The sequence below is a fragment of the Populus trichocarpa genome, chromosome 18, assembly GCF_000002775.5.
Source record: "Populus trichocarpa isolate Nisqually-1 chromosome 18, P.trichocarpa_v4.1, whole genome shotgun sequence".
In the NCBI taxonomy this organism is placed as follows: Eukaryota; Viridiplantae; Streptophyta; class Magnoliopsida; order Malpighiales; family Salicaceae; genus Populus; species Populus trichocarpa.
The window spans coordinates 12,552,221-12,576,142 of NC_037302.2; the positions used below are offsets into that span (position 1 = coordinate 12,552,221).

Genomic DNA, 23,922 nt, shown 5'->3' on the forward strand with positions numbered 1-23,922 from the left:
TGGAACCTGTGATTCGGGTTACGAGTTTGGTGAGTTGAGTCGCAAAACTCGAGTCAATCTAATATGTCACTATTTCAATATTAAAGAAAAAGAAGATGTCATCTCAAAATGTTTTTTAAAGGCAAATCAAGGTTCTTATCGTTAATCCAGGTTGACTTTGGACTCATCAAGTCGACTAGGTCAAGACAACTCTCACATGGGTTAATTTTACGTCCGAGCTAAGTAAAAAGTCGAGTCTAGAGAATTTAAGGTTGATTTGCAAGGTCAATTTCAAAGACAATGCCAAATAGCTCCTTTAGTTTAAATCCCATCTTTCAATTTTTTATTTTGATTGAATCGTATTTTGCTTTTTGTTTTCAATTTCATAATTCAACATTGATTGATTTTGAATTGGTCTTCAACATTTGTTTTATTTTGTTTTTTATAAGGTTATCACAATCTTAAACAAACATCTTGATATTTGGTTAGTGTTCAATTTTACAAGCTTTTTGTTTTTGTTGTCACACACACGTATAAACAAAGTTATTAAATCCAATGGAGTCCATGATTCAAGTTGCGGATTTGACGAGTTAAGCCGTGAAATCCAGGTTGATCTAACATGTCACTGTTTTTCTATTAGAAAAATATGTCATCTTGAATTTTTTTCAAAAGCAAATATTATTTTCACTTACAGGTTAATTTTAAACTCGAGTTAGATAACGAGTCAGGTCAGGAGAATTCAAGATTAGCATGTTGAGTTAGGTTTAGTAACAATGTCAAATAGTTGAATAATTTTTTTATATTATTTTTTTTAATTTGACCCGCACCCGCAATGCTAGTTTCGTATTTATTTTTCCACAACAAAGCAAAAATTAAAAAGCTCATTTTCTCATCAATCTGGTTTTATAGGTAATTATTTGCTTTGAATCTAAACTTGATGCTAGAGTTTCATTCAACCCAAATTTAAAAAAACTTAAAATGATTTTGAACTTCTCCCGATTGTGGATTTATTTTTTTAAAAAAGTTTGATTAAGTCATGATCCATGTCTTGCAAAACAAGACTCAATTATAGAATATATGATTTTTTTTATGTAATGAACAGAAAGAGAAGAACGAAATATGCTTTTGATTGTTGTGGATGAGAATTTGTTTATTTCGTATAGCTGGTGATTCTTGAGTATTTATACACTATGTATTTGCATCGTATAGGATCGCATAAATTTATGCCTAACGTACATAGGGATCATATGTAATCACAAATTATTCTTTATTTTCTTCTTTTCCTCCCTATTTGGCCTCCCTCACCTCCTCGGTAACAAGGCCCAGTGTTTCTTCTTTATTTTCTTCCTTTTCTCCTTGGTTGCCCACCCTCGCCTCCTCAATCAAGCCCTTTTCTTTTATTCTTTCTTGTTATTCGGATGGGCTTTATAAGGCTATTGGGCCTAATTGGGCTTCTCTGTTCCCCTTTGTTGCTATCTAGTTGGGATTAATGGGCCTCTCATGTGCTATTCGTTTGGGAACTCATGGGGTTGTTCGGTTTAGGCCTTTTATTGTTCGATTTTGGCCCTTGTTGGGCTTATTTCGGCCTTTTATTCTCCTTTCCCTTTACTATTTGGTTTTCACTCTCCCACTCCTCGATTAGGCCCTTTTCTTCTCCTGGGCAGTTTGTTAGGCCTAAAAACTCGTGTGCTTCTAATGTTATGTTGTCTAAATTATCAAAAGAAAAAAAAAATTGCTTTTACTAGAAATGAGAGTGAAGTATTTTATTTATTTTTATTTATTTAATTATAAATTATATTTTTGAACTAGCTTGAGATAATTTCATGGATTAAAGGTTAAAAGTTACTTTCCGTGTGTGTTTGGGAGTGTGGTAGCAATTGCTTTTGAAAGTGATTTTCATTCTAAAACACATCAAAATAATATATTTTTTTTATTTTTAAAAATTATTTTTAACATCAGCACATCAAAATAATTTGAAAATATCAAAAAAATATTAATTTGAAATAAATAAATAAATAAATAAAATTTAAAATTTTTCAAATCATTTTGAATACACTTGATTTTCTCCTAGGTTTGGGGTTTTGATGTTAATTCTTTGATTCTATTTAGGAACATGCATGAAACAATATTTTTAAAAATTTTAATTTTTTTATATTTTTAAATTGTTTTGATATGCTAATATCAAAAATAATTTTTTTAAAATAAAAATTAATAATTTCAAGCCAAAAACATTAAAAAAACAATTATTACTATATTCTCAAACATCCCCTTCACGATAATAACTGTAATGTGTTTCAAAGATTGAGATTTTCGTCCATTAAAACAGCGAGTTGAGTTCAAACCTATGGAACACGGTTCTGTATATATTTAATGTAGACATTAAAACATAGTAATTTTTATCCAAAGTCATTAAAGTATCGTTTATATTATAATTTCAGCATTAAAAACTATTTTTTCAAACTTCAAGAATTAAATATTGGTGTAGCAGTTAAGATGCACTCACCAATTCCTGTGACCTGAGCTTGTACAGAAGAATGTCTAAATAACTTCTTGCTGCTAATTCAGTTTTCTTGACCTGAGCTTATACAGAAGAATGTCTAAATATAGGTATCGGGACAGCTTACGTGCACTTCAACTAATTCTACGGATTATGAGACAATGATAATGGTTTTATCTGGGATGGAAACGATGAGAATAAACGGAAACGTCACATATATTTTGCTCATAGGATATTTCCTGACATGTATATACTTTTGGTTCTTGAATTCTTTCATTTTCTGCAAAAATAAATAAAGACATATATATACTTTTGGTTCTTGAATTCTTTCATTTTCCGCAAAAATAAATAAATAAATAAAAAGGCCAGATTTTCATTATGATAGACGTCCTCCTCCATGCTGACGGGCCTCTTTTTATCACTATGATTTCCTGTTTGACTTTGAAGGCAAAGACCCTTTATTTGATAGGGATATATCGTTGTGTTTCCATTATCTGTCATATGAGTATCAGCAATTTTTTTTTCTTCAAAAAATAAAAATAAAAAAATAGCGCCTTGCTAGAAAAAGATTGCTAAAAAAATTTATTTTAAAATATATAAAAATATATTTTTTTCTCTCAAATGTACTTAGTTTACAAATTATTTTGCAAACTTTGCTATTTTTTTTTAAAAAACCTCGAGCATGAGGAATAAGATTAAGATGAGATTATAATAAAAATATTTTTTAATTAAAAATGTATTAAAATACTTTTTTTAAAAAATTTTTTATTTTTAAGATCAAAACAATCCAAAAACATTAAAAAAAATTAATTTTAAATAAAAAAAATTAAATTTTAGTGAAAAATAAACGGGTCACGTAAGAGTAGAGTTGGCAAGGTGGTTCCCTCTGCCATAATGGATTGCATATGACAGATATTAATGTCAGGGTGGAGTGTAGCAAGGAGAGTTCTTCTATCTTTCTTCCCTTTTCAATTCTTCTTTGACGAGCACGCTATCATTGTTTATATTTGATGTGATAGAGCTCCAGACTCTGAGCTAACATGCCTCGCTGATTAATGCTATTAATATATCTACAGACTTTGCTTGATGGCTTGGTTTTTTCTTTGCTATGGTCTATCCATTTACGGTTCTCTTCCCAATTGCAAGTTACACCTTGCGTAGACAAAAATTAAGAAAAAATAGTACAAAGATTCTGTTCTTGATTAAAAAAAGAGTAAATAAATGACGTTGTTAGCCTGATTATTACTGAATATAGGTGCTCCTTCAACTGCAGGCTGTAGAAATTATCTGTAAAAAGATATGGGATGACTTGGTGGCCTTTCCTCGCTCTTTCCCTCCACTGTTTTTCCTCTCTTTTACCACCTTTGCTGTAGCGCTGAATTTAACGTTAACCAGATGTGAATAGCAGAGTAGACAGGAGATTGATTGATCTTGCAAGCATTTGATTGTCCTGCGACGCCCACGTTTTCATGTTTCAACTGAAAGCCATCGTTTAGCATTTGCCATGCATCAGGCAGGTAGTTTCTACAGTGAACTGGGTAAAATTCTCAAGTCCAGTCACTTCCTGTAGATTTCCCAAAATCTTTCCTGAGGCAGATCTAAATTGTCTGCCAAGAATTAACCCGAACTTGTTCCTCTCTTGATTGCTAAGATATAGTAAGTACCGCACAGTGAATCGTGTTGAAATCTCGCATGAATAAAGAAATCATTGATCAGCTTCAAGTCTAAAAGTTCCCTAGCTCGGCATGCTTGACTCTCTTTTGGCTTTTACTCTCTGGAGTTTGAACAGATTACCTTGCAACTTTTTCCTGTGAATTAGATGACAAAATAAACCTGCTAGAAAGTTGCGGTGACAGGACATTAGAGTAGATGTAGCTCTCCTAGTAATAGTAATGCTTTTTCTTGGATCAGTGAAAGGAATGTTGAAGCTGTTTGCTTTTGGGTAGTTGGTAATGGACAGAAAAGGGACCTCCCCAGCTGCCTGATCATTGTACCAACATCTTTATAAAAGTTCGGCAAGGCAAGAACCATGATGAAAAATTGTTACGTTCATTGATTTGTTGGCCATTCACCCAAAAGATCATCCAGAAATCTTTTTTCTATTATCAAAACCCGACCGACATGACAGTTTAATCTATTTCCCGAGTGACTTGGGTAACTTGAGATCTAGATTAAGCTGGGGTTTAATAAAAATAAAGGGAGAATTGGTAGTTTTTTTTTTATAAAAAAAGTAGTACTGTTAAATTAAAAAATTATAAAAAATAATTAGTAAAATAGTATAATTTGTGCTTATTATGTTTTTAAAACACCACATCATAAAATATTACATCCTAATAAGAAATCGTGAAATATGTATTTTTTTTTTTACTGTTATAAGGTATAGTTTATAATTTAAAAATACTGTATCTTTTAAAAAAACCAACCACACCTTTAAAAAACACACACTGTGTGTGGTTTTTTATAATAAAAAATATGTAATTTTTGTTTTTAAAAAATATAATATGTAATTTAAAAAAATTATACCTTTAAAAGGATTGTTCCTTCAAATTCCGCACACAAAAGCAGCCCCCTTTCTCTTTCTCTTCAACCACCGCGCACACAATCTCTCTCTGAAAAAAACTAGTCGGAATCTCCTTATCTAAGCCTTGAAACATCCAAAAAAATCCATCAATTTACTGTGTATTAGGGCTTTTTAGGGTATTCGGAACAGCTTGCACGTACCTTGACTAATCTCACGGGCCCTGAAGTTAATGGGATTAGAGGTTTTTTTTCATATCTTCAGTCTTTGTATTTCAGAGAGTCTTCAACATTTAGCTCACCGGAGATAACTACAAATTTGAGTAATCATGCTTTGTATGGTGGCGCCAAGAAGGGCACTATGGAACATGAAATAAAGACTACAATAATGGATTATTTGAATATTGTTTAACCCATGCTTTTCATACCAATAAAAAGCATGGTTAACCAATGCTTTTCAATTCGGGATTTTTTGTCACTTTTATATGTTTAGTTATAGTGTGGTTATGATTACTTTTCAAATAATTTTTTATACCGAAATGCATAATAATGATATTTTTTTATTTTTTAAAAATTATTTTAAATATCAGTATATTAAAACGACTCAAAATATACAAAACATATTAAATTTTAACAAAACAAAAACTTTTGAAAACACGATTTTCCAAATGGTTAAGCCATAGAGAGAGAAATAATGCACATAATTTAATTCTTTTGGTTTGTAATATATTATATATAAAAATAATAACATCATTTCATACAATTTAAAATTTCAGCTGTTTAACCGACAATGTAAAGCATAGCTTTTCAAATTACAAAGATAAAATTAAAAAAATAACCAAATTATTTTTTTAAAAAATTATTTTTATTTAAAAATAAATTATAATATATATATTTTTTAAATTTATTTGTGATATAATAATTTAAAAAAAATCAATTTTTTTTTAAATCACTTAAACTACGGTACCAAACCAGGCCTAAACCGACTGTCCCGGTCAACATTCCTCCTTCCCTCACAAAACTAATAAGAAACCCCAATCTTTATTCTCTCTCTTTCACTCATTTGCTCTTTCCTTCTCTCTCTAAAAATCTCTAGTGAGAGAAATTTCAATTCGCTTACAGTAGTAATACTTCACATTTTCTCTGAAACTTTCCCTTTCATTTTCTCGAGAAAAAACAAAAGAAAAGAAAATCTCGAGCTTTGTAGAGGAATGTGTCAGCCTTATTTACCATGTGGTGGGGGGGTGACTGAAACGACACAGTTTAAAAACCCACCTTTTCTTAGGAGGTAACAGTATATTTCTCTCTCTCTCTCTCTCTCTCTCCATCTCGTTTTTAACAATGCAGAATGGAATCTTTATGCTTCGAGGCTCGTTTTGAATATACAATGGAGGGCTTTTTGTAGTTTTTTGGGTTTTTTTATGTAGTGTATAAAAATCCTGTCTTTGGTGAATAGTTGAAGCTATTTTTGTGTGTTTTGAAGGTGGTTGTTTTTAAAAGGAAGTTTTTTGGGTTGATTTGAGGGAAAAAAGTTAAAAGGGTTTTTTTGTGTTTTTATGTGAGGTTCAGTTGAGTGAACCCTAGTGGTGGTTGAAGTATAAATTTGCTAAAAAAAAGTATGATCTTTTTGGAAGCTTCAAGTTTTGGTTGGTGAATGTGGGTACTGGAAGTGGAGAACTGAAGTGGGTTGTGATATTTAAGCGTTTTGTGCTGGTTTGAGCTTCAGTTGTTTGGCTGAATGGGGGACTCGGTCAATTTTCTTGGTGGGTTCCGGGTGATTTTGTTTAATTTAAGGAGGATTTGAGGGGAGCTTGGTAAATTTGGAAATTTGGGTGGCTTTGAGGGAACAAGGTGAAGATCTCTTGAAAAACTGTGTTAAATTAAAGGTGTTTGGAACAATGTCTGGAGCTCCAAGAGTGAGGTCAATGAACGTGGCTGACTCTGAGGCCAGGTCTGTGTTAGGACCTACTGGAAATAATAAGGCAGGACCATTGAGTGCGCGGAAACCTGTTTCAAAACAATCGAGGAAGGTTGAGAAATCACCGGAGGAGGTTAAATTAGGAGAAGAGAAGAAAACCCTTACAGTGCCCGCTGTCGGTACTTTATCCCCTAAATCACATTCTCTCAATATTTCTTCAGTGCTTCGCCGCCATGAGCTGTTATTGCATTCCAATTTGTCACTAAATGCTTCTTGTTCATCTGATGCCTCCACTGATTCATTTCATAGCCGAGCATCTACTGGGAGGTTGACTCGGTCAAATAGTGCAGGGACTAGAAGGAAGCAGTACGTTTTAAGGCCAAGAAGTTTTGTTTCTGAAGGGGGTTTAGAATCTCCACCATCTCCTGATGATTCACAGTCCAAGAAAAGCTGTGCCTGGGTGACACCAAATACGGGTATGTTTTCGCATCTTAGATTTAAGATTTTTTTTTTATTTTCATGAAAGATACATTTGAATACTGCCACTAATTATAAGTAGAGCCTCGCAAGCTGTATATACTAACTGTTATTAGTTTGTGTTTCTGAACCGTATAGAAAATCTAACAGAGAATTCATTTAAGCTTAATCCTATGAATGTGGTATAGGTTGGGTAGTTTATTTTTGAAGTATGTGCTGTGTTACATGCCCTTCTAAGTTCCCAGCACAAAAATCAAGGTTATTTTGGAAGTGCTTTTTCTAATACATATATAGAGTTACATTGCAAGGCGAGGCTTGTAGATGAGATGCGATGATTATGATTGAATAAATAATGCAGCCCTGCTTCCTGCTGCTCTACTCAATTGTTGCTTCTGAAAGTTGGTCCAGACTTTCAGGTACCCAAGATTTCTACCTGGAATTGACCTCATTAAAGCTGGTTCAGTTACCCAGTTGAAACTCATTTTATCTACTGGAGGCTGAAGTGTTATTCTTGAAGAACTGAGCTAAAACAGCTGAAACTGGGCTTGATTCATTCTTGGATTGTTCTAAAACAACTGCTGAGTTAATAAAACAACTATAATTTTGACGCTGCTAGTACTTTGTATAGCTTGATAAGTGCTCTCTGCTGTAGATTTTAAGATTTTGATGTAGTTATAGGGCCCATAGCTAGTCATTTTTACTTTCCTTCTTTCTGGTGCATTGACTTGGATCGTTCACTCTAGATTTGCAAGCTCTTGCCTTTTAATACGAACTATTTAATATTAGATGAAGTGGAGCATATAGTTCTTCTGATTTTGGGAAGTTGAAAAATCATGGATTCCTAACTGTATGTTTGTACGTTAAGTTTTGTGTTTTGAGAGTAAATATGTTGTTTAAATAACAAAATTATGCGGTTTTTCATTCTCTTTTCCTCTCTGTTGTATGATACGCCTCCTCCCATGTTTTTATTTATGTTAGTGTTAGAAAGGAATTCACAAGTCTGTTAAATTGAAATTACCTTCTTGTTTCATCATTGCATAAAAATAAAATAAAAATGAAAGGCAATGTGCACATGCTTTTATCAATATTGATTGGATTCAATTTCATGTTTGATGTAGGTATCATCTGTTGTATAATACACCTCCTCCCATGTTTTTATTTATGTCGGTGTTAGAAAGGAATACACAAGTCTGTTAAATTGAAATTACCTTCTTGTATCATCATTGCAAATAAATAAAAAAACCGACAATGTGCACATGCTTTTGTCAATATTGATTGGATTCATTTTCATGTTTGATGTAGGTAGCAATCCAAGTATATGAATGTCACTTTGGAATTGTTGTGTCATGTGTTACTCAAGCATGTCAATTTGCTAAATAGTATTGTCCACATGCTTTAGCTATGCTTATTTTGGATTTTATTGCTGATCCGTTTTGAAATTGAAACCAGATCCATGTTACGCCACTTTCCATGATGAAGAATGGGGAGTCCCAATACATGATGACAGGTATGTAATTGCAATATTGTTTGCATCTGTCTACTTGTTAAAAGATCTGCCATACCTAGTAAGATGATCTGTTTTAACGGCTGTTTGCTTGATGCTTTTATCCTCATGCAGGAAGTTGTTTGAGCTTCTTGTCCTTTCAGGTGCTTTGGCTGAACTTACTTGGCCTGCTATTCTAAGCAAAAGGCACATTTTTAGGTACTTTGCCTATTCAACTTCCATTATTTTCAGCTGCTAATATGCTCATTAATAAACTCTGACCATCGCATCATTTGTCCTTTCATTCGCAGTCTCTTCCTTCTTGCAGTAATTGTATTGATAGATGTAGTTTATAAACAAGTTTCATTTGCAGGGAAGTTTTTGCAGATTTTGATCCAATTGCTGTCTCAAAATTTAATGAGAAGAAGATTCTTGCACCTGGAAGCACTGCAACCTCCCTATTATCAGAACTTAAGCTCCGTGCTATTGTTGAGAATGCACGCCAAATATCTAAGGTAGATTCTCGCTTTTTTTAAGCTCTTTTTTTATTCCGAGCAGCAGAAACATTCACTTGCATAGGGCACTGTAAATTTTTCTTATCTGTGGAAGATTGAAAGATCAGACTGGCTATCTAAGTAAATCCAATTTATCCTGGTTTTTTATGTTACCCTCAGTTTAGCCAAGTGTCAAAATAGCTTTTGGAGAACTCATCATTTTCTTCATCAAGTTGGGTTTGTTTATGCTTCAATGTCGTGGTGCTGATTACCTTAATTGGATCAGTGCATTCGTATTGGGGACCACTCATGATCTCTTGTTTGTGAAAGTATTCAAATGGCACACAACGTGAGCTTAATGATCATTTGACCAGTTTGGTTTGGTGAAAAGTAGTTGAGTGGTGGTCATGATTTCCCCTGCAATTTTTATGATTCTTATTGGACAAATTATAATATTACAACCATACAGCTTGACTTTGGTAAGCTTACAGGACAAACTATAATATTACAAGTTTAAAACCACACAGCTTGACTTTAGTATCTTTAACTTACCTCGAGAGTTGCTCATTCAACCTAATTATTCGTTTTCTTCAAGATGCCAGCTTGCCTGGTCGGTAACTCACAATTTATTTATCTGACTTCGACTTCCAGTCATTAGCCACTTAACTTTGTTACTGAAGTCAGTTGTGATTGCACTAACTTTTTACAGGTTTTGTTGATGCCAGGTCATTGATGAGTTTGGGTCATTTGACAAGTATATTTGGAGCTTTGTGAACTACAAGCCTATAGTTAGCAGATTCCGGTATCCTCGACAGGTTCCCGTGAAAACTCCCAAAGCAGATGCAATAAGCAAGGACCTTGTAAGAAGAGGATTCCGCAGTGTGGGGCCCACAGTCATCTACTCATTCATGCAGGTGGCAGGGATAACAAATGATCATCTCATTAGTTGCTTCAGATTCCAGGAGTGTTTAGACGCTGCAGAAGGGAAGGTAGAAAATGGCATCAAGTCTGAAGATATAAAAACCAACGACGTCATGGAATCGAAAATATCCATAGCTATTGATGAATTGAGTTTCTCCTCAGAATGACACCGCCGGCACATGGAGCTCCAGGTTCAGTGACTAGTTTGCCCTAGTGACTGATTCTCAGCTGCTCGTCAGGTAGCTGTGGAGATGTCTTTTTTGTATAAATCTTAATGAATTCTTATGCATGCTACGGATTCTTAGATTGTAGATTACTAAAAACGAATTGAATCAACTGATGATTGTGCTGTAGATGGGACCTGTTCGAGTGAAGCCATAAAAAATTAATGTTGATTTTTTGTACAGTAAAAATAGCCAGTAATTAGAATATCATCACTTGATCCCAGCATGGACATCAGGAAGCAGAATTTACCATTTATCAGTATCATACATTGCACCCTCTGATTCATGCTTATGATCTTGCATGCATAGGGTGGACAGCCTCAGCAGGTGCTCGACAGCTCAAAAACTTTCAGCCATTCAGTCCAGTTCGACTCGAAATGGTGGCATTAAAGGGCACACAATTTGATGTCCCCTTAGGACAAGACATGTTTGTAGGTTACACCTGTTTCATGTTTAAAGTAAATTAAGTGATGACTGATGGATACACGGCCTTGGATATCTTAGTGTGATTTATCTTGTGGTTGTGATTAAAAAAAAAAATTGCATGTAAAATAAATAAAAAATAGATTTTTAGCTTGTACAGGATTTGAAAATTGGTTTTTTTCATTGTTGTCGGATAAAAAATAAAAGCATAATCTCTTAGATGCCTGGATCTAATTTATACCATCCTCGCAGTCTGGGGGAGAAACTAAGACTATAATTGATGACGTGGAGGCCTAGTCTTGGAAATCTTTGAAGTTTTCCACTCCTATATATTCTTATTTTTTATATTTTTTGAAAAAATTATCAGGGGGTGGGGGGGACAAGTTTTAGGATTTGTGATTTTATTATTTTTTAAAAATTTATATTTGTTTTAAAATGTGTTGAGCCTATCATTATATATAATTTTTACACACCCACAAAATATCCTTAATACTTTCTTCTTTATAAAATTAATTTTGTTTGTTTTTTTATTTCAAAAATATTTTTTTAAAAAATTAATTATTTTAATATTTTCAAATATTTTAATATGTTCATATTAAAAATAAATTTTAAAAAATAAAAAAAAATTATATTAATATATTTTTAAATAAAAACAACCACCATCACAATCTCAAACCAAACACAACTTTAGAGTTACCATTTCTGAAGTAACATCTCTACCCTCTGGGGAGCAATACAAATGTAGTTTCTTAGAAGTTCGCAAATTTAACACGGAATTGGTTGGGCCTCATGACTTTATGAACCGAGCCGAAGCAGCCCAAATGAACATTGATCTTGAGATGGGGGAAATTGACAAAACCAACGCAAAATCAAAATCGAAATCCCAAAGGATGCAGCCAACACAACGAGCGAATCAAAATAATACAGCTGGACATTAATTGCTCAGCGGTGACAACCATTTCATCAAGGATGGATGTGTGGCGCCCCTTTGCAGCAACCTTCAATGCGATGCTTAGCTCCTCAATTACCTCTTAAAATTGGCACATCTACCATGTCTACCACTAGGGCTAGAACCCCAGCAAAAGCTTTGGTTCTCAGGGTGCTTGATTGACCAATGACCAGCGATGCCATAAATAACTAGCAGATCGATCACTCAACAAATCGGCACCTTTAAAGCTGCCACCTACCTCTCTTAATAGTCTGAGATCCACGGCAGGAAAATGAGAAAGCTGCTCCAGAAATGGAGATATTGAAATGGGTCCCAATCAAGACAAGGAAAAATGGATGCCAACCAACTCTCTGTTATCCACTACTATTAGCCTGTTCCAAACTGAGCTGGGAGGGTGTACAATACCAAATATACAACTCTTACTGAATGACTGCAGGAATACGGTAAGTTAAGGGGGAAAAAATAGATACAAAAAAAGAAGATATCCTCAAACCTGGTAATGTATTTTGAGAGCTACATGATTTTCATAAAATGATGGCCATCCCCTGGTAATCTTTATACTGTACCCTAGACAGAAAGGGGTCTCTTCGGCTTTTCAAATTTTCAGCAAGGTTTGATTTCAAATCCAATGCTCAGAAGGGTCCGAGCTGATTCTATTGCCTTCTCCTTCTCACCCCCGAGATCAAGGGTTTCACCATTTAATTCGCCTTCCTTGCCAACCGACCACTGGGTTGAAGTAACTTGGCCTTGCAATGCATCGGCTTTCTTAATTGGCAAGTTGCTCATGGAAGCAGGAGCAGCTGCAGCAACAAGTGGAGCACTTGGTGGGCCATGTCGCTTCTTCGGTACAGGCATGTCATGGTCATGTACTCCCTTATATGTTATAATGAGAGCATTTGTGTTATCCACTGCTGTTTCAATGTGCTTTCGGACAGGACACCCAGCTGAAGTGCATCTATAATAGTTCCTGTAAAATTCATTCAAGCAATAGGTCACAAGTAAGATTTGATGCATGAACCAGTTTATATTTGGAAGTTATAACTCAGATTAATGAAGGAAACGCATAATGTAAAGCTTTTGAACTGGTTTTTATCCTGGAAGTTACTCCCTCAGTTCAATGAGGTTGAGATTCCATAGAGTCACATCTGTGAATATTCTAACACGAGAAAAATTCTTGATCAGTCTCTAAAACACCTCCTCTAAAGAATCCTTTAAATACAGCAGGATGGATATGTGCATGCAAAAACGATGTTGTAAAGCACATGCAGCTAGGTGGCATTCAGGAAGCTAACTCAAAAGTACATCAAGAGGCACAGACAAGTCATAATCTGGAGGAAATGAGCACAGGACCAGTTTCTATCTGGCGTATGCCTACTTTACAAGACACTCACATGCCATGCATTGCAGGATATGCAGTTGCAGGGTTAAGAGTTAATTACAATCCCAGTGAGTATTGAAGTCTTGGACTTGTTATTGATTGATAAACCAACTCAAGTCAACATGCAAGATTAGTGATTATATTTTCTCACAGGAAAAAACTATAGCCCTGAAATGATATCAGTTACCAGAATAGGTACATAATTTTTTTTATTCTTCCAACTATGAAAAACCATCTATTTTATATTAAAAATAAGTACCTTCTAAGTTTCTGAACTTGGATTCTTGGAAAAGTTCGATTGGAAGTGCCTCTAACATTTACATAAAAAGATAGCTGAGGCCACAAGTGTTGACCGAAAACCTAAGGTTCTTATAGAGTTTTTATTTGAGCAGGCTAAAGATGCTGATCTTGTGAAGAAGGGATTGAGTGGGCCGAAATACATCCACGATATAAAAATTACAATGTATCAAATGAAAAAAACAAGGGGAGAACTAAGGAAGATCATCTTGCCCTTTGTAGAAGGAACAAATGCTGAGAATAAGAGAGGAAACGTCTATGCCTGAGTCCCAACTAGGCATGAATTAAAAAATATTTCTCTTCATTTAAAGAAATGAAAATTCACATCATAATTACCCATTTAAAGCCACGAGAAGCCTTATGAAAAAGGTCAAACTAAGGAAGCAATATCCCTCATGATGTTCCAGATCCTCTATGAATTACTGCCAGGGAACCAACTTGTAACTTGAACATAGGAGTCCAAACCTTAAAGCCAACAGGTCGCTGTATTTTACCTATCTGAACACCAGAAAACCACCTTCTTGACATCTTAAAATGAAATGATGCTGTATTCACTGCTCATAATACATAAATGACGGGGAACTGGAAATCCTTGCAGGGTGTTAGTCATGAACTAGTTATATTTGAGGCTTGCTCTTTAATTGGCATATAAGGAAGCATGCCATGAGATCATAAAAAGGGGCATAATCCTACAAGAGACAATGCTTTCAGCATCTTCAGCAACTTTCAAGCGTGTCCCTTTTCCTTCTTGGTTTCCAGGTATCATTTCGTTTTTCAGAATTAGAAGTGCCATCAACCAGTTAGAATTGAGGCTTACTTGATTCAAGTTGAGTTACATATTTCAGTTTCTAACTGGGAGTTTTGGATGGGTTTTGAGGCCTCTAATGAGCTTTACCATGAAGAGTGCTCTCCAATTGGATTAGACGAGGAATCAGGGCAACCATCAAGTTTTAAGGGCATTAAATTTGTAATTCAAGCAAGGGTTGAAGATGTGTTTGGACTTTCAAACTTTAGAATAAGCTAGGACAATACAACCTATGACAATAGCATACAGAAAATGAGTGGGTCAAAACAGTATTAACCGACAAAGATCATGCCTAGCTTGAGCCATGTCCAGTAGCACTATTGTGCATAAAGAGCAGAAGACATACCAACCAACCCCCCCCCCCCCCCCCCCCCTTTTATCCCAAGTATGAATGCACTTGAAGATATGAAAACGGCAATATGGCTGCAGAAAATGGAACAATACAGGGTGCAAAAGTACGTACATGAATATGAATAAGTCAACTCCATCCCTTAAAACATCAAGGGTTCAGTTATTCCTTTACCTACTTTAGATAATATTTGAACCCATCTGAAGCTTCCATGGCAGCTATAAAAAAACAGATCTTAGCAACCAACACATCCCCCCCCACCAACAAAAAGGGAACACAAGCTGTCAGAACTCCTATAACTTATCAATAGGACAGCATCAAAGATGATGAACCAAGTCACCATCACAGCAGTGCTCATGAGAATCTGCCTCACTTTATATCCACAATCTGAACACTTAGAAGAACAGTTGTTCACACAAAGCATGAGACCTTCAAAAATCACATTTTTAAGCCTTGAAACTATCTTGTCAAACAGCCCCTTACTTTCAAAGCTCATGAAAAAAAAATCAGGCAGGTTCACCTCGAAATTTAGCATCTGAAAGTGGCTCATAATACAACTCCACTGCCCTTTACTCTGCAGATAATCTAAAAAGGGACCTCAAACACTACTTCTTAATCCTCAAGAGTGAACTTCAGGCCCCCCTTGTGCCCGTTCCTCCTACCCCAATAAGAAAAGTAAAGGAAAAAAAGAGGAAGAAGCAAAAGAATCACCAAAGGCAGTCGCTGCACTGTCACTGCATATCAATCATACAATCAAGCCATCAAGGGGACGGAGATGCTGAATATAGCACAAGTCCCAAATTCGTTCTTGACAGCCCTATTGAAATAATTGTGGGAAACACCTTAGCATCTTCGTTTGGTTGTTCAGTATTGTAAGTGCACCAGTCATGTTACAAGGAATATACTACCACAAATACTGATCTAGAGGACATGAGTTTACGAGAAACATCCTGTATGCCATGCTTCAGTATTTATAGGTTGGAAAATAATTTCACATCTACCAAATTTAAATGCAACTCAACGTATATGTCATCTGAAATTGGCTACTTGTTGGCCAAGAAAATGTCTGCTAGCAACGAACAAAAACATGGTGATATTATAAGGGTTCAACCACACATCATCAAACCAACTGAGCACCTAGTAACATAAGCACTACAAAAAAAAAAAAAAGATAACAAACTAAAACTTTACAATGCAAGATCACACTGGATTTTACATAGCATTGTCATAAGATAAGATGTTATTGATTTATTAAGTCAAAATTGTCAAACATACATGGAAAATTCAAGAAATAAAAACCGAACCTGGGATGAGGATTTCCCTTCACCATCTTCTGTCCATACTTCCGCCATCTATATCCATCACCTGAGATCCCCACATCACCTGCTGCATGAACGACGAATTTAGGTTTTTTTCCAGGTTTAAGGACAGCTTTTGAGCATTCTAAGTTTCCCTTCAATCTGGCAGAAATGAGCAAAAAACGTTATCACCAACACTGCCTTTACAGAAGAATAGCAAAAAGTGCTAACATCACTTAGAATTAAAGTTTGAGGAAACCAAGTTCACAGAAAAGATTGCCTTCGTTTTGGCTCAGGTTCACTGGTATTCTCCTCTTTTATTTGAGTTTCCTTGTTCTCATCTGAGCTGCTTGAACTCTGTCGTTTTCTTTCGGATATTGCAGATGTTTCTTGTACAAGTTCAATTGACAATGTGGCAGGTTCTGAGTCTTTGAGCATTCTGACAGTATGCTCAGTTACAGTGGTCTGCAAAATAGGCCCAACAGATAATCCAGTCCTGCTTTTCCTTGTGCTTTTATTCTTCCGAGGTGGATCATGACTGTGCATTCCTTTATTAACAATCTCAATCACATGGCCTGAGTGATCAGAACATTCAATCTTTTTAGCACAACAGTCAAAATAAGTGCACTTGTAGTAACTTCGAGAACCTCTAGGACTCTTCACTTGCTTCTGACCATATTTACGCCAGTTGTATCCATCTGGAATAGATGTCTTCGCTACAGGAACATAGAGAGCCTTAAGCTCGGCAGAACTTTGGTTCCCTGCTTCTGATATACATGCATTCTTAACCTCTGGGGGAGACAATTTTTTTACAGGAGGAGTTGGACTTGGAGCAGACGAGATAGGTTGTGTAACAGAAGTTGGTGACAGTTCTGACAAGGAAGTTGGACATACAGAAGGCTGAAGCTGATTTTGGGTCTGGGCTCCAGAATTCTTGTCTGCTACACTTCCCAAAACTTCCTGGTGCGACAACCCTACTTGCTCCTATGAAAAATGAAAGAAAATGCACAATTAAAAAATTTGTTCATTTGACAAACATAGTACCAAGCAGCTAAAAGTTTATGAATATGGTCTAATGTTCTCACTTGTGGGAAATTTACAAGAGCATACACCCAGTGCTTTATTGGAAAGGCATAAAGTGCACCCATTGACTTATTGTGAGCCAGGTTCTTGCCTCAGAAACATTGTTTTGTATGTGATCCAATTTGGATTCCACACTTTTATTCCAGAGAGAATTTTCAACAAAGGGACAATCATTTTTTCTTCTTTCTTGGACAATATTCACTACCCAATGCAAAGAGTTACAAGCAGCATAAGACACCAAACAACTATTAATTCAACTTTGCAAAAGCAAGTCAGTCAAGGTTTAATAAAGTCTCTTCGTACATTTATGAACACTTCATTGCCTCCACATTGCAGTCTGACCATTTGCTTAAATTCAACTTCCCATGCAGTTGACTTGCCCCCTTTCTCATCTCAATGCTCTAGTTTTTCGGGTTCTGCTTGCACTATCCCAATTTCGAACCATTTTTATGGGTTTCCAAAAGTTAAACTGATAAATCTAAAACCATTGAACAGCACTCCTATTTTTAGGGTTAATTAGATCCACAATTCCACCCTTAAAGCAGCACTTTATAAGTTAATGGCTCTCTCTTTTTCTTCTTCTTCTTTCTTTTTCTAACTGCGGGAAGTGGATTGTTTTTCACAGAATTTACCAACTAACAAAGTGTTCCCCCTTTCGTTTCTGAAACAACCACAAGACCCGAAAATGAAACTTTCAATCAGTGGCATGTGAACTTAAAGAGATACTCAATCATCTATGTTAAGCTTTCAGTAACAGCAATAACTTCCACTCAGAGAACCTAAACCCCCACTCAAAATCACTTCATCAACTCCATAAACCCTAGAACAAAAAACTACGACCACCACCAACAACAACAACAAATCACGCATCAATACTCTAAAACTTCCATTTACCAACTAGAAAAAATAAATAAATAATTGAAGTGTCACAAATTGCTAAGCAAGAAAATGAAATAAATAAATAAGCTTGAGCTCCTAACCTTGTATTCAGCTTCCACGTGCGTCTCTGCCGCTGAATTTCCTTTCAAACCTGCAAGATCATCTACAGAAATTACAAAAAAAAGAAAACACTATATATATATACATACATATATAAAACAGAATTACCTGAATACTGATCATTCTCCTTCGGAAGTATCTCCGTGGAAGACCGCGGCACCACCGTTAGGGTTTCCACTTGCTCCTCCCTCACCTGCTCCTCCTTCTGCGGACTCGGCACGATTTGCTGCAACTCACTGAGTTGACTCTCCTTCTCTTCCTCTTCCTCCTCCTCCTCTTCTTCCTCATTATAATCGCCTTCTAATTCCTCTTCTCCTACAAAGTCACCGTCGTTTTGTTCATTTCCTTCTCTTTTATGTTCCTTATTTTGTACTGCGAGAGCTTCAAAGCTCTCACTCTCTGCCATGGCCAACTGAGTAAAGTTCGGAAACAGTTCCAACTGCCTCTTTTCTTTTTTTATTTTGTACCGAAATTAAAAGCCGAGACCGATGTATCGGATTTTTTTAGAGATAGGAAAGCGATGGGGTTGCTTTGCTTTGCTAGCGAGGGTATATGTGTCTTTGACTACAATTGACTCAGGTGGTTTTTTTGGTAAGCGAGTGTGACTAACCAACGCCGTTCATTTCTCCATTCGTTTAGCGTATCATGACTTGACGGGTTCTCTTAACGGCGGGTGGCCGTCTCTTGATGCCCTTCTTTGACTACTATATAACTATAGTGATCAACTATCCGTGCTTTTCTACGGACAAAATGAAAAGTTAATTATTGCATTAGAAAAAAATCTGTGAGCATTATATTCAATTATTATATTTGATAATAAATATAAAAAAAATTAGGGTAACTTATTCAATCTCGCAGCACAAGAATGAATTGGTTGATCTATTCAAATTGTGATACGGCTAAAAAAAAATTATTCAGTCATTGTTTTAACCTTAACTTAGTTCTAACTTAAATATGAAATAACATATTGATAGAGGATGGAGTCCTAAAACAAATTTAGAGAATGAAATAAAAATAAATAGATGCATTGTATTGACCTGGGGTTAATATGTTAAATTTACGATCTAGATAATGGATATGAATACAATAAGCTAAGCTGGTTGGACAATTTGATTTTTTTTTCTTCCTTTATTTTCTTTCTAGTTGAGCCTTGATTGAGTATTAATTGACCTTGGGTTGGATTAAATTTAAAACCAAATTTAAGAGTTATAAAAGAATTAGAGATGAAATTTAAGAAGTAAATAAACATTAAAGGATTTAATTGAAAAAATATGAGCATAAAAAAAGAAAAAAAAACAATCACGCCCAAACAAATCTCTTGAACTGTGAATTTCCAAATCCTAAGTCCGTGAAATTCTAGACTCAAGTTCAGCCAAAAAGCTTATTTCTCAATCAATGTAATATTGAAGAATGAAATTAAAAAAAAAATTCAATCTAAAAAATTTATCAAAGTAAAACAAATAGCAATTAAAAAAATAAGGACTAAATCTGACATTAAAATAAAATGAAATAAAATGTTAAGGGATGAAATTAAAAAATAAATTCAATTCAGAAAATGATTCAAAACAAGACAAATATCGATCAAAAGAATGATGACTAAATATAACATATGAAAAAAAAAGAGAATAAAATTGAAAAAAAATCAATTTTATAAATCATTTCAAATAAAACAAATAATAATCAAAAGAACATGGACTGAATTTAAAGGAAAAACAAATTGAAGCGATAGTTCAAAAATTTGTCTTAAATGTTTTGAAAAATAAAACAGATGACACGTCGTCTGGAATTCTTTAGATTTTGGCTTAACATGTCATCCATCCCAAATGTTTTTGAAAAAAAACACACGACACGTCATCTAGAATTCCCTAGATTTCGAGCATTATAGTGGTTGAAAAATCAGGACTTTTGGTTTTTTGGCTTATAAACTCAATTTTTAACCCTTTTGTTTTACTAAAAACACCTAGAAAAGACCCTAAACACCTTGATAAACCCATAAATAGCCATAACAAAACCACACAAAAACCGAAATCAACCCAAAACAAAAAAAACTTCTAAGATTAGACCTAGTTTTTTAGACAATCTTAAGGTTTAAAAACACCCAAGTGAAACCTCTCTCATTGAATAGAACCCATTGGTATCAAGTTCGACAATTATGGTGCCCGAAATTATTGTCAACAATGATTTTTTATTTCTAACATTGAAATCCGATGAGTCTCTCTTTCTAATCAATGACTAAAATATAAGAAAAACAAAGTTTTGAATCAAAATTAAACCTTAGACACCCAAAGGGGCCTAAATTATATTATTTGTAAAGATGAAGGATCAAAGAGTATTTTTTTGCAAACTCTAGACACACCATCCATTTTGTGAGGTTTTTTTCATTTTGAGATCATAAGCCATTGTCTTTCAATTCAGGGTTAAATTGTCAAAAATAAAAGTTTGTTGACTAAAAAAAAAGAAAAAGAAATGTACAGCACATTCACAATATATGTGAATATGTGAAAAGTGCACCACCTTGTTTTTATCTAGAGAGAAAACGCCACAGGCTTTTAATTTCAAATCCCAGATGATAAAAGATGGAAGGAGCAGAATCCCAATGATTATAAATGTATTATTCTGCCTGTTTTTGTTGCTATATCATGGTATTTGTATGAATCTAAGCCGTCCATGTGTCTATGAGGAGAAGAGTGGAAGATATGGACGGATGAGATCAGAATACAGTATAATTGCTTTAAAATAATTACAGGGGACATGACAACATGATTGAGTACATTCATGGTTGAGGGAGAAAAGAAATGATCACATGCCATGGCTGGAATGTAGGGAGCATGGTGCTCCAACAAGATGGGACATTTCTAGTTTTTGCCAGCATTAATTGCCTTCGCATGAAGAGCTTAATGGAAAAGGGAATGTTTTATATGTATATTAAATAAAATTTGTTCAATTAATTGTGAGACTTCATGGGCCAGGGGACAATTATATCTAGTCGAGTTGAGTTTTTTCTCTCAATGAAGGGCTTATTTTTACTTTTTTAGCATCCGAATCTCATAAATTTTTTAAGATAGATTTAACTTTTACCTTCAACGGAGGGTTATTTTTTACTTACTAGCATGCGATTCCCAAAAATTTAGATAGAGTTAATTCTAAATTAGATTCTTTAGTTTTTTGAAATTAATTAATTAGTTACTAGAAGTGAGAGCAAGGTTGTTAAAATCGCGATTTTAACACGGCACGGAAAGCCGCCCACAAACTCGGATCGTAAAAACGGATCGTAAAATCGTAAGGAATTTTAAAATACATTAAAAAAAATTCATGCTTCAAATAAAAATTCATGCATAGTTCAAGCACCTTAAAAAACATGCTTCAAATAAAAATTCATACATATTTCAAGCCTTCAAATAAAAATTCATACATAGTTCAAACATCTTAAAATACATGGTTCAAATAAAAGTCATACATAATTTAAAATAACTTTTCATTAACTAATAATTAACAAACTTAAAACAAACAATCTGCTGGTGTGTCATGTAAACTAAAACCAGCTTCATTCCCTTCATCTTCCTCATCATTCCTCAAGCATTCATTAATATCATTAGCATCAAGAGGATTATTAGTATCACGAGGATTATTCAAGAATCAATTCAAATCAGTCCTGTAATCAATCCAAACATTTTATAACAGGTTACAAACTTGATTTTAGTACACTCAGCAGCAGAAGCAATGCAGCAGGCAGCAGCAGAATACTAATTGATTGAACAAAATACATAATGCAAGAACAGTATACCGAATTATGCATTTATAGCATCTTTCTTAGCAATTCACATGAATCACATTGAACAATGTAATACCAAGTAAACAATAAATACCAAGCATCTTTCACGTGGAATGACAACACCTATTTCTACTATAAATCCATTCATCACAAAATCACAATTCACAACTCAGCAGCCGCAGCAATGCAACATTGAATCTAAAACAGAGTCACACACACGCACGATTAAATTTGAATCTAAAATTCACAATCAAACTCTCAACAATAGACATTAGACAGACTAACAGAGTCACAGAAACTTTGAATCAAAATATTAATCTTTAACAATTAACATCATTAAACTGTAAAGAAACGGACATGGTAAGAAACTAAGAAGCTTACCTCTGTTCTGAGCAATGAGCACCGAGGCTGAGCAGATGCAGATCAATATTGCAGTCAAGGTTGGAGCCTGCGAATTCAATCAAAGAAGTACCAGTGAATATTAACATCAAAGTAAGAAACAGCAGGGAAAAAGAGACGCAGGTAGTTATCGACAGAGAAGAGAGAACCGGTGAATTTCTGTAGGAGATGAAACCAGAAAAACAGAGTAACTTACCTGGTGAAGAACGGAGAGACGCCGTTGTTGTTGGGTGGACTCTGGGTCTCACGGTGGCTGCTGAAAAGGACGCCGTCGATGGTGGAAAAATAAAAAAGATGAGGGGCGAGGGCTGTTGTGGAGGTGGACGGTGGTTGAGAGAAAGAGATTAAGAGACTGAGTGGCTGAGGATTTTGATTTTAGGGGTTTTTTATGTTCTGATTCTTTGATTTAAGTTTGTGAACGGTGAATCTGAAGAAGACTGATTTGTTTCAGTGAAATGTCAAATGTGAATTGCTTTTGATCTGGTAAAGCCAATAGGCAGTCGACACTTGGCAGCTGAATTGCATCTTTATTTCCTGCGGCCAAAATCGTTCAATCGGGTGTAAAATCGCGATTTGATGCGATTTTACCCGATTTTACCTGATTTTGACCCGATTTTACCCGATTCCGAGTTTTATAGACGATTTAGCACGTAAAGCCTACATTAACTCGTAAAATCGTACGATTTTACGAGTTGAATCGCGATTTTAACAACCTTGAGTGAGAGAGATTCAATAATTGAGTTAAATTTTGATTAATTTAATAATATGATAAAAGATGAGGCAACAATAACAAAAAAAAAATAAGAAAAAAATATTATTATGAAAAAAGCTAGGTTAACACGCGAAATTCGTGACCTAGACATGAGATATGTTAAGATTACGTGTCTGTCATGCGTCCTGGATAATGAGGTCAGGATAATTAAATAGAAAAAAAAATGATGATAAATGAAAACAAAAGTGCAAAAATCAAGAGATAAATATAGATCAAGATATTTAATAGCACAACACGAGACGTTTACTCGGTTGTGTTTAATGAATTTGTTTATTAAAATTAATTTGTAATAGAAACTGATAAACACATAAAATTTATTGAATAAAATAGAAGGTAAAAAAATATTATGTAAGGTTGCAAATATTAAAAATATCATAAGAAAATAAAATTTTAATATATATACACACACACACACACACATATGAATCATATTGATCCCATGAAAAATTAAAGACACTCAATATAATTAAAAAATAATCAATATTTAGAAAAGGCTAAAAAAAAAGTCTGAGCGCGTGGGCCTTGAAGCTTAGGCATGTGCGCTTGGGCATACTATCTTTTTTTCCTTTTTAGAGGGGCGAATAACTTGTCGCTTGCCCCTTTTTATTTTTATTTTTAAATAGGTAGACGACACGTCGCCTACCAGCCTAGAATCCGACCACTATTGTGATAGCTGGAAAATTAGAGCTACATAAAAAACTCATTTTTCAACACATCTCAACAACAAAAACACCCTTTAAACACCAAGACACCAACTTATCAGCCTAATAAACCCAAAAAGGGCCCAAACCTCTAATTCTAACAGGAACAAATATTGCATCCTTGACCTATATTTGGTTTTTAAGGCTACATTTAGGCTTAAAACAACCACTATAAAACTCTCTTCAT

At 34.7% G+C, this 23,922-nt stretch overlaps 2 protein-coding genes across 4 annotated transcripts; one reads left to right on the forward strand and one right to left on the reverse strand.

The window, feature by feature from the left end:
* The first annotated feature begins 6,032 nt into the window (after positions 1-6,032).
* Positions 6,033-11,086, forward strand: LOC7493396 (uncharacterized). 2 transcript variants are annotated; one of them, XR_002979134.2, is made up of 6 exons: positions 6,033-7,387; positions 8,838-8,895; positions 9,007-9,090; positions 9,245-9,386; positions 10,091-10,525; positions 10,820-11,086. XR_002979134.2 is itself a non-coding variant. In XM_024590663.2 (5 exons), the coding sequence occupies exons 1-5, from the start codon at positions 6,892-6,894 to the stop codon at positions 10,451-10,453; spliced, it is 1,143 nt and encodes a 380-aa protein (XP_024446431.1). In that variant the 5' UTR covers positions 6,033-6,891; the 3' UTR covers positions 10,454-10,679. The 2 variants fall into 2 exon arrangements, 1 of the variants encoding a protein (XP_024446431.1); XM_024590663.2 differs by lacking the exon at positions 10,820-11,086 and having other exon boundaries at positions 10,091-10,679.
* A 517-nt stretch (positions 11,087-11,603) lies between these two features.
* LOC7489444 (probable WRKY transcription factor 32) lies at positions 11,604-18,750 on the reverse strand. Of its 2 annotated transcripts, none has more exons than XM_024590287.2 (5): positions 18,200-18,750; positions 18,073-18,122; positions 16,290-16,993; positions 16,016-16,171; positions 11,604-12,849 (listed from the first exon to the last, which is right to left on the reverse strand). In XM_024590287.2, exons 1-5 carry the CDS (start codon positions 18,495-18,497, stop codon positions 12,486-12,488), a joined length of 1,572 nt encoding a protein of 523 aa, XP_024446055.1. In that variant the 5' UTR covers positions 18,498-18,750; the 3' UTR covers positions 11,604-12,485. The 2 variants fall into 2 exon arrangements, with proteins under 2 accessions (XP_024446055.1, XP_024446053.1); XM_024590285.2 differs by having other exon boundaries at positions 18,073-18,134; positions 18,200-18,600.
* Between the last annotated feature and the right edge of the window lie 5,172 nt (positions 18,751-23,922).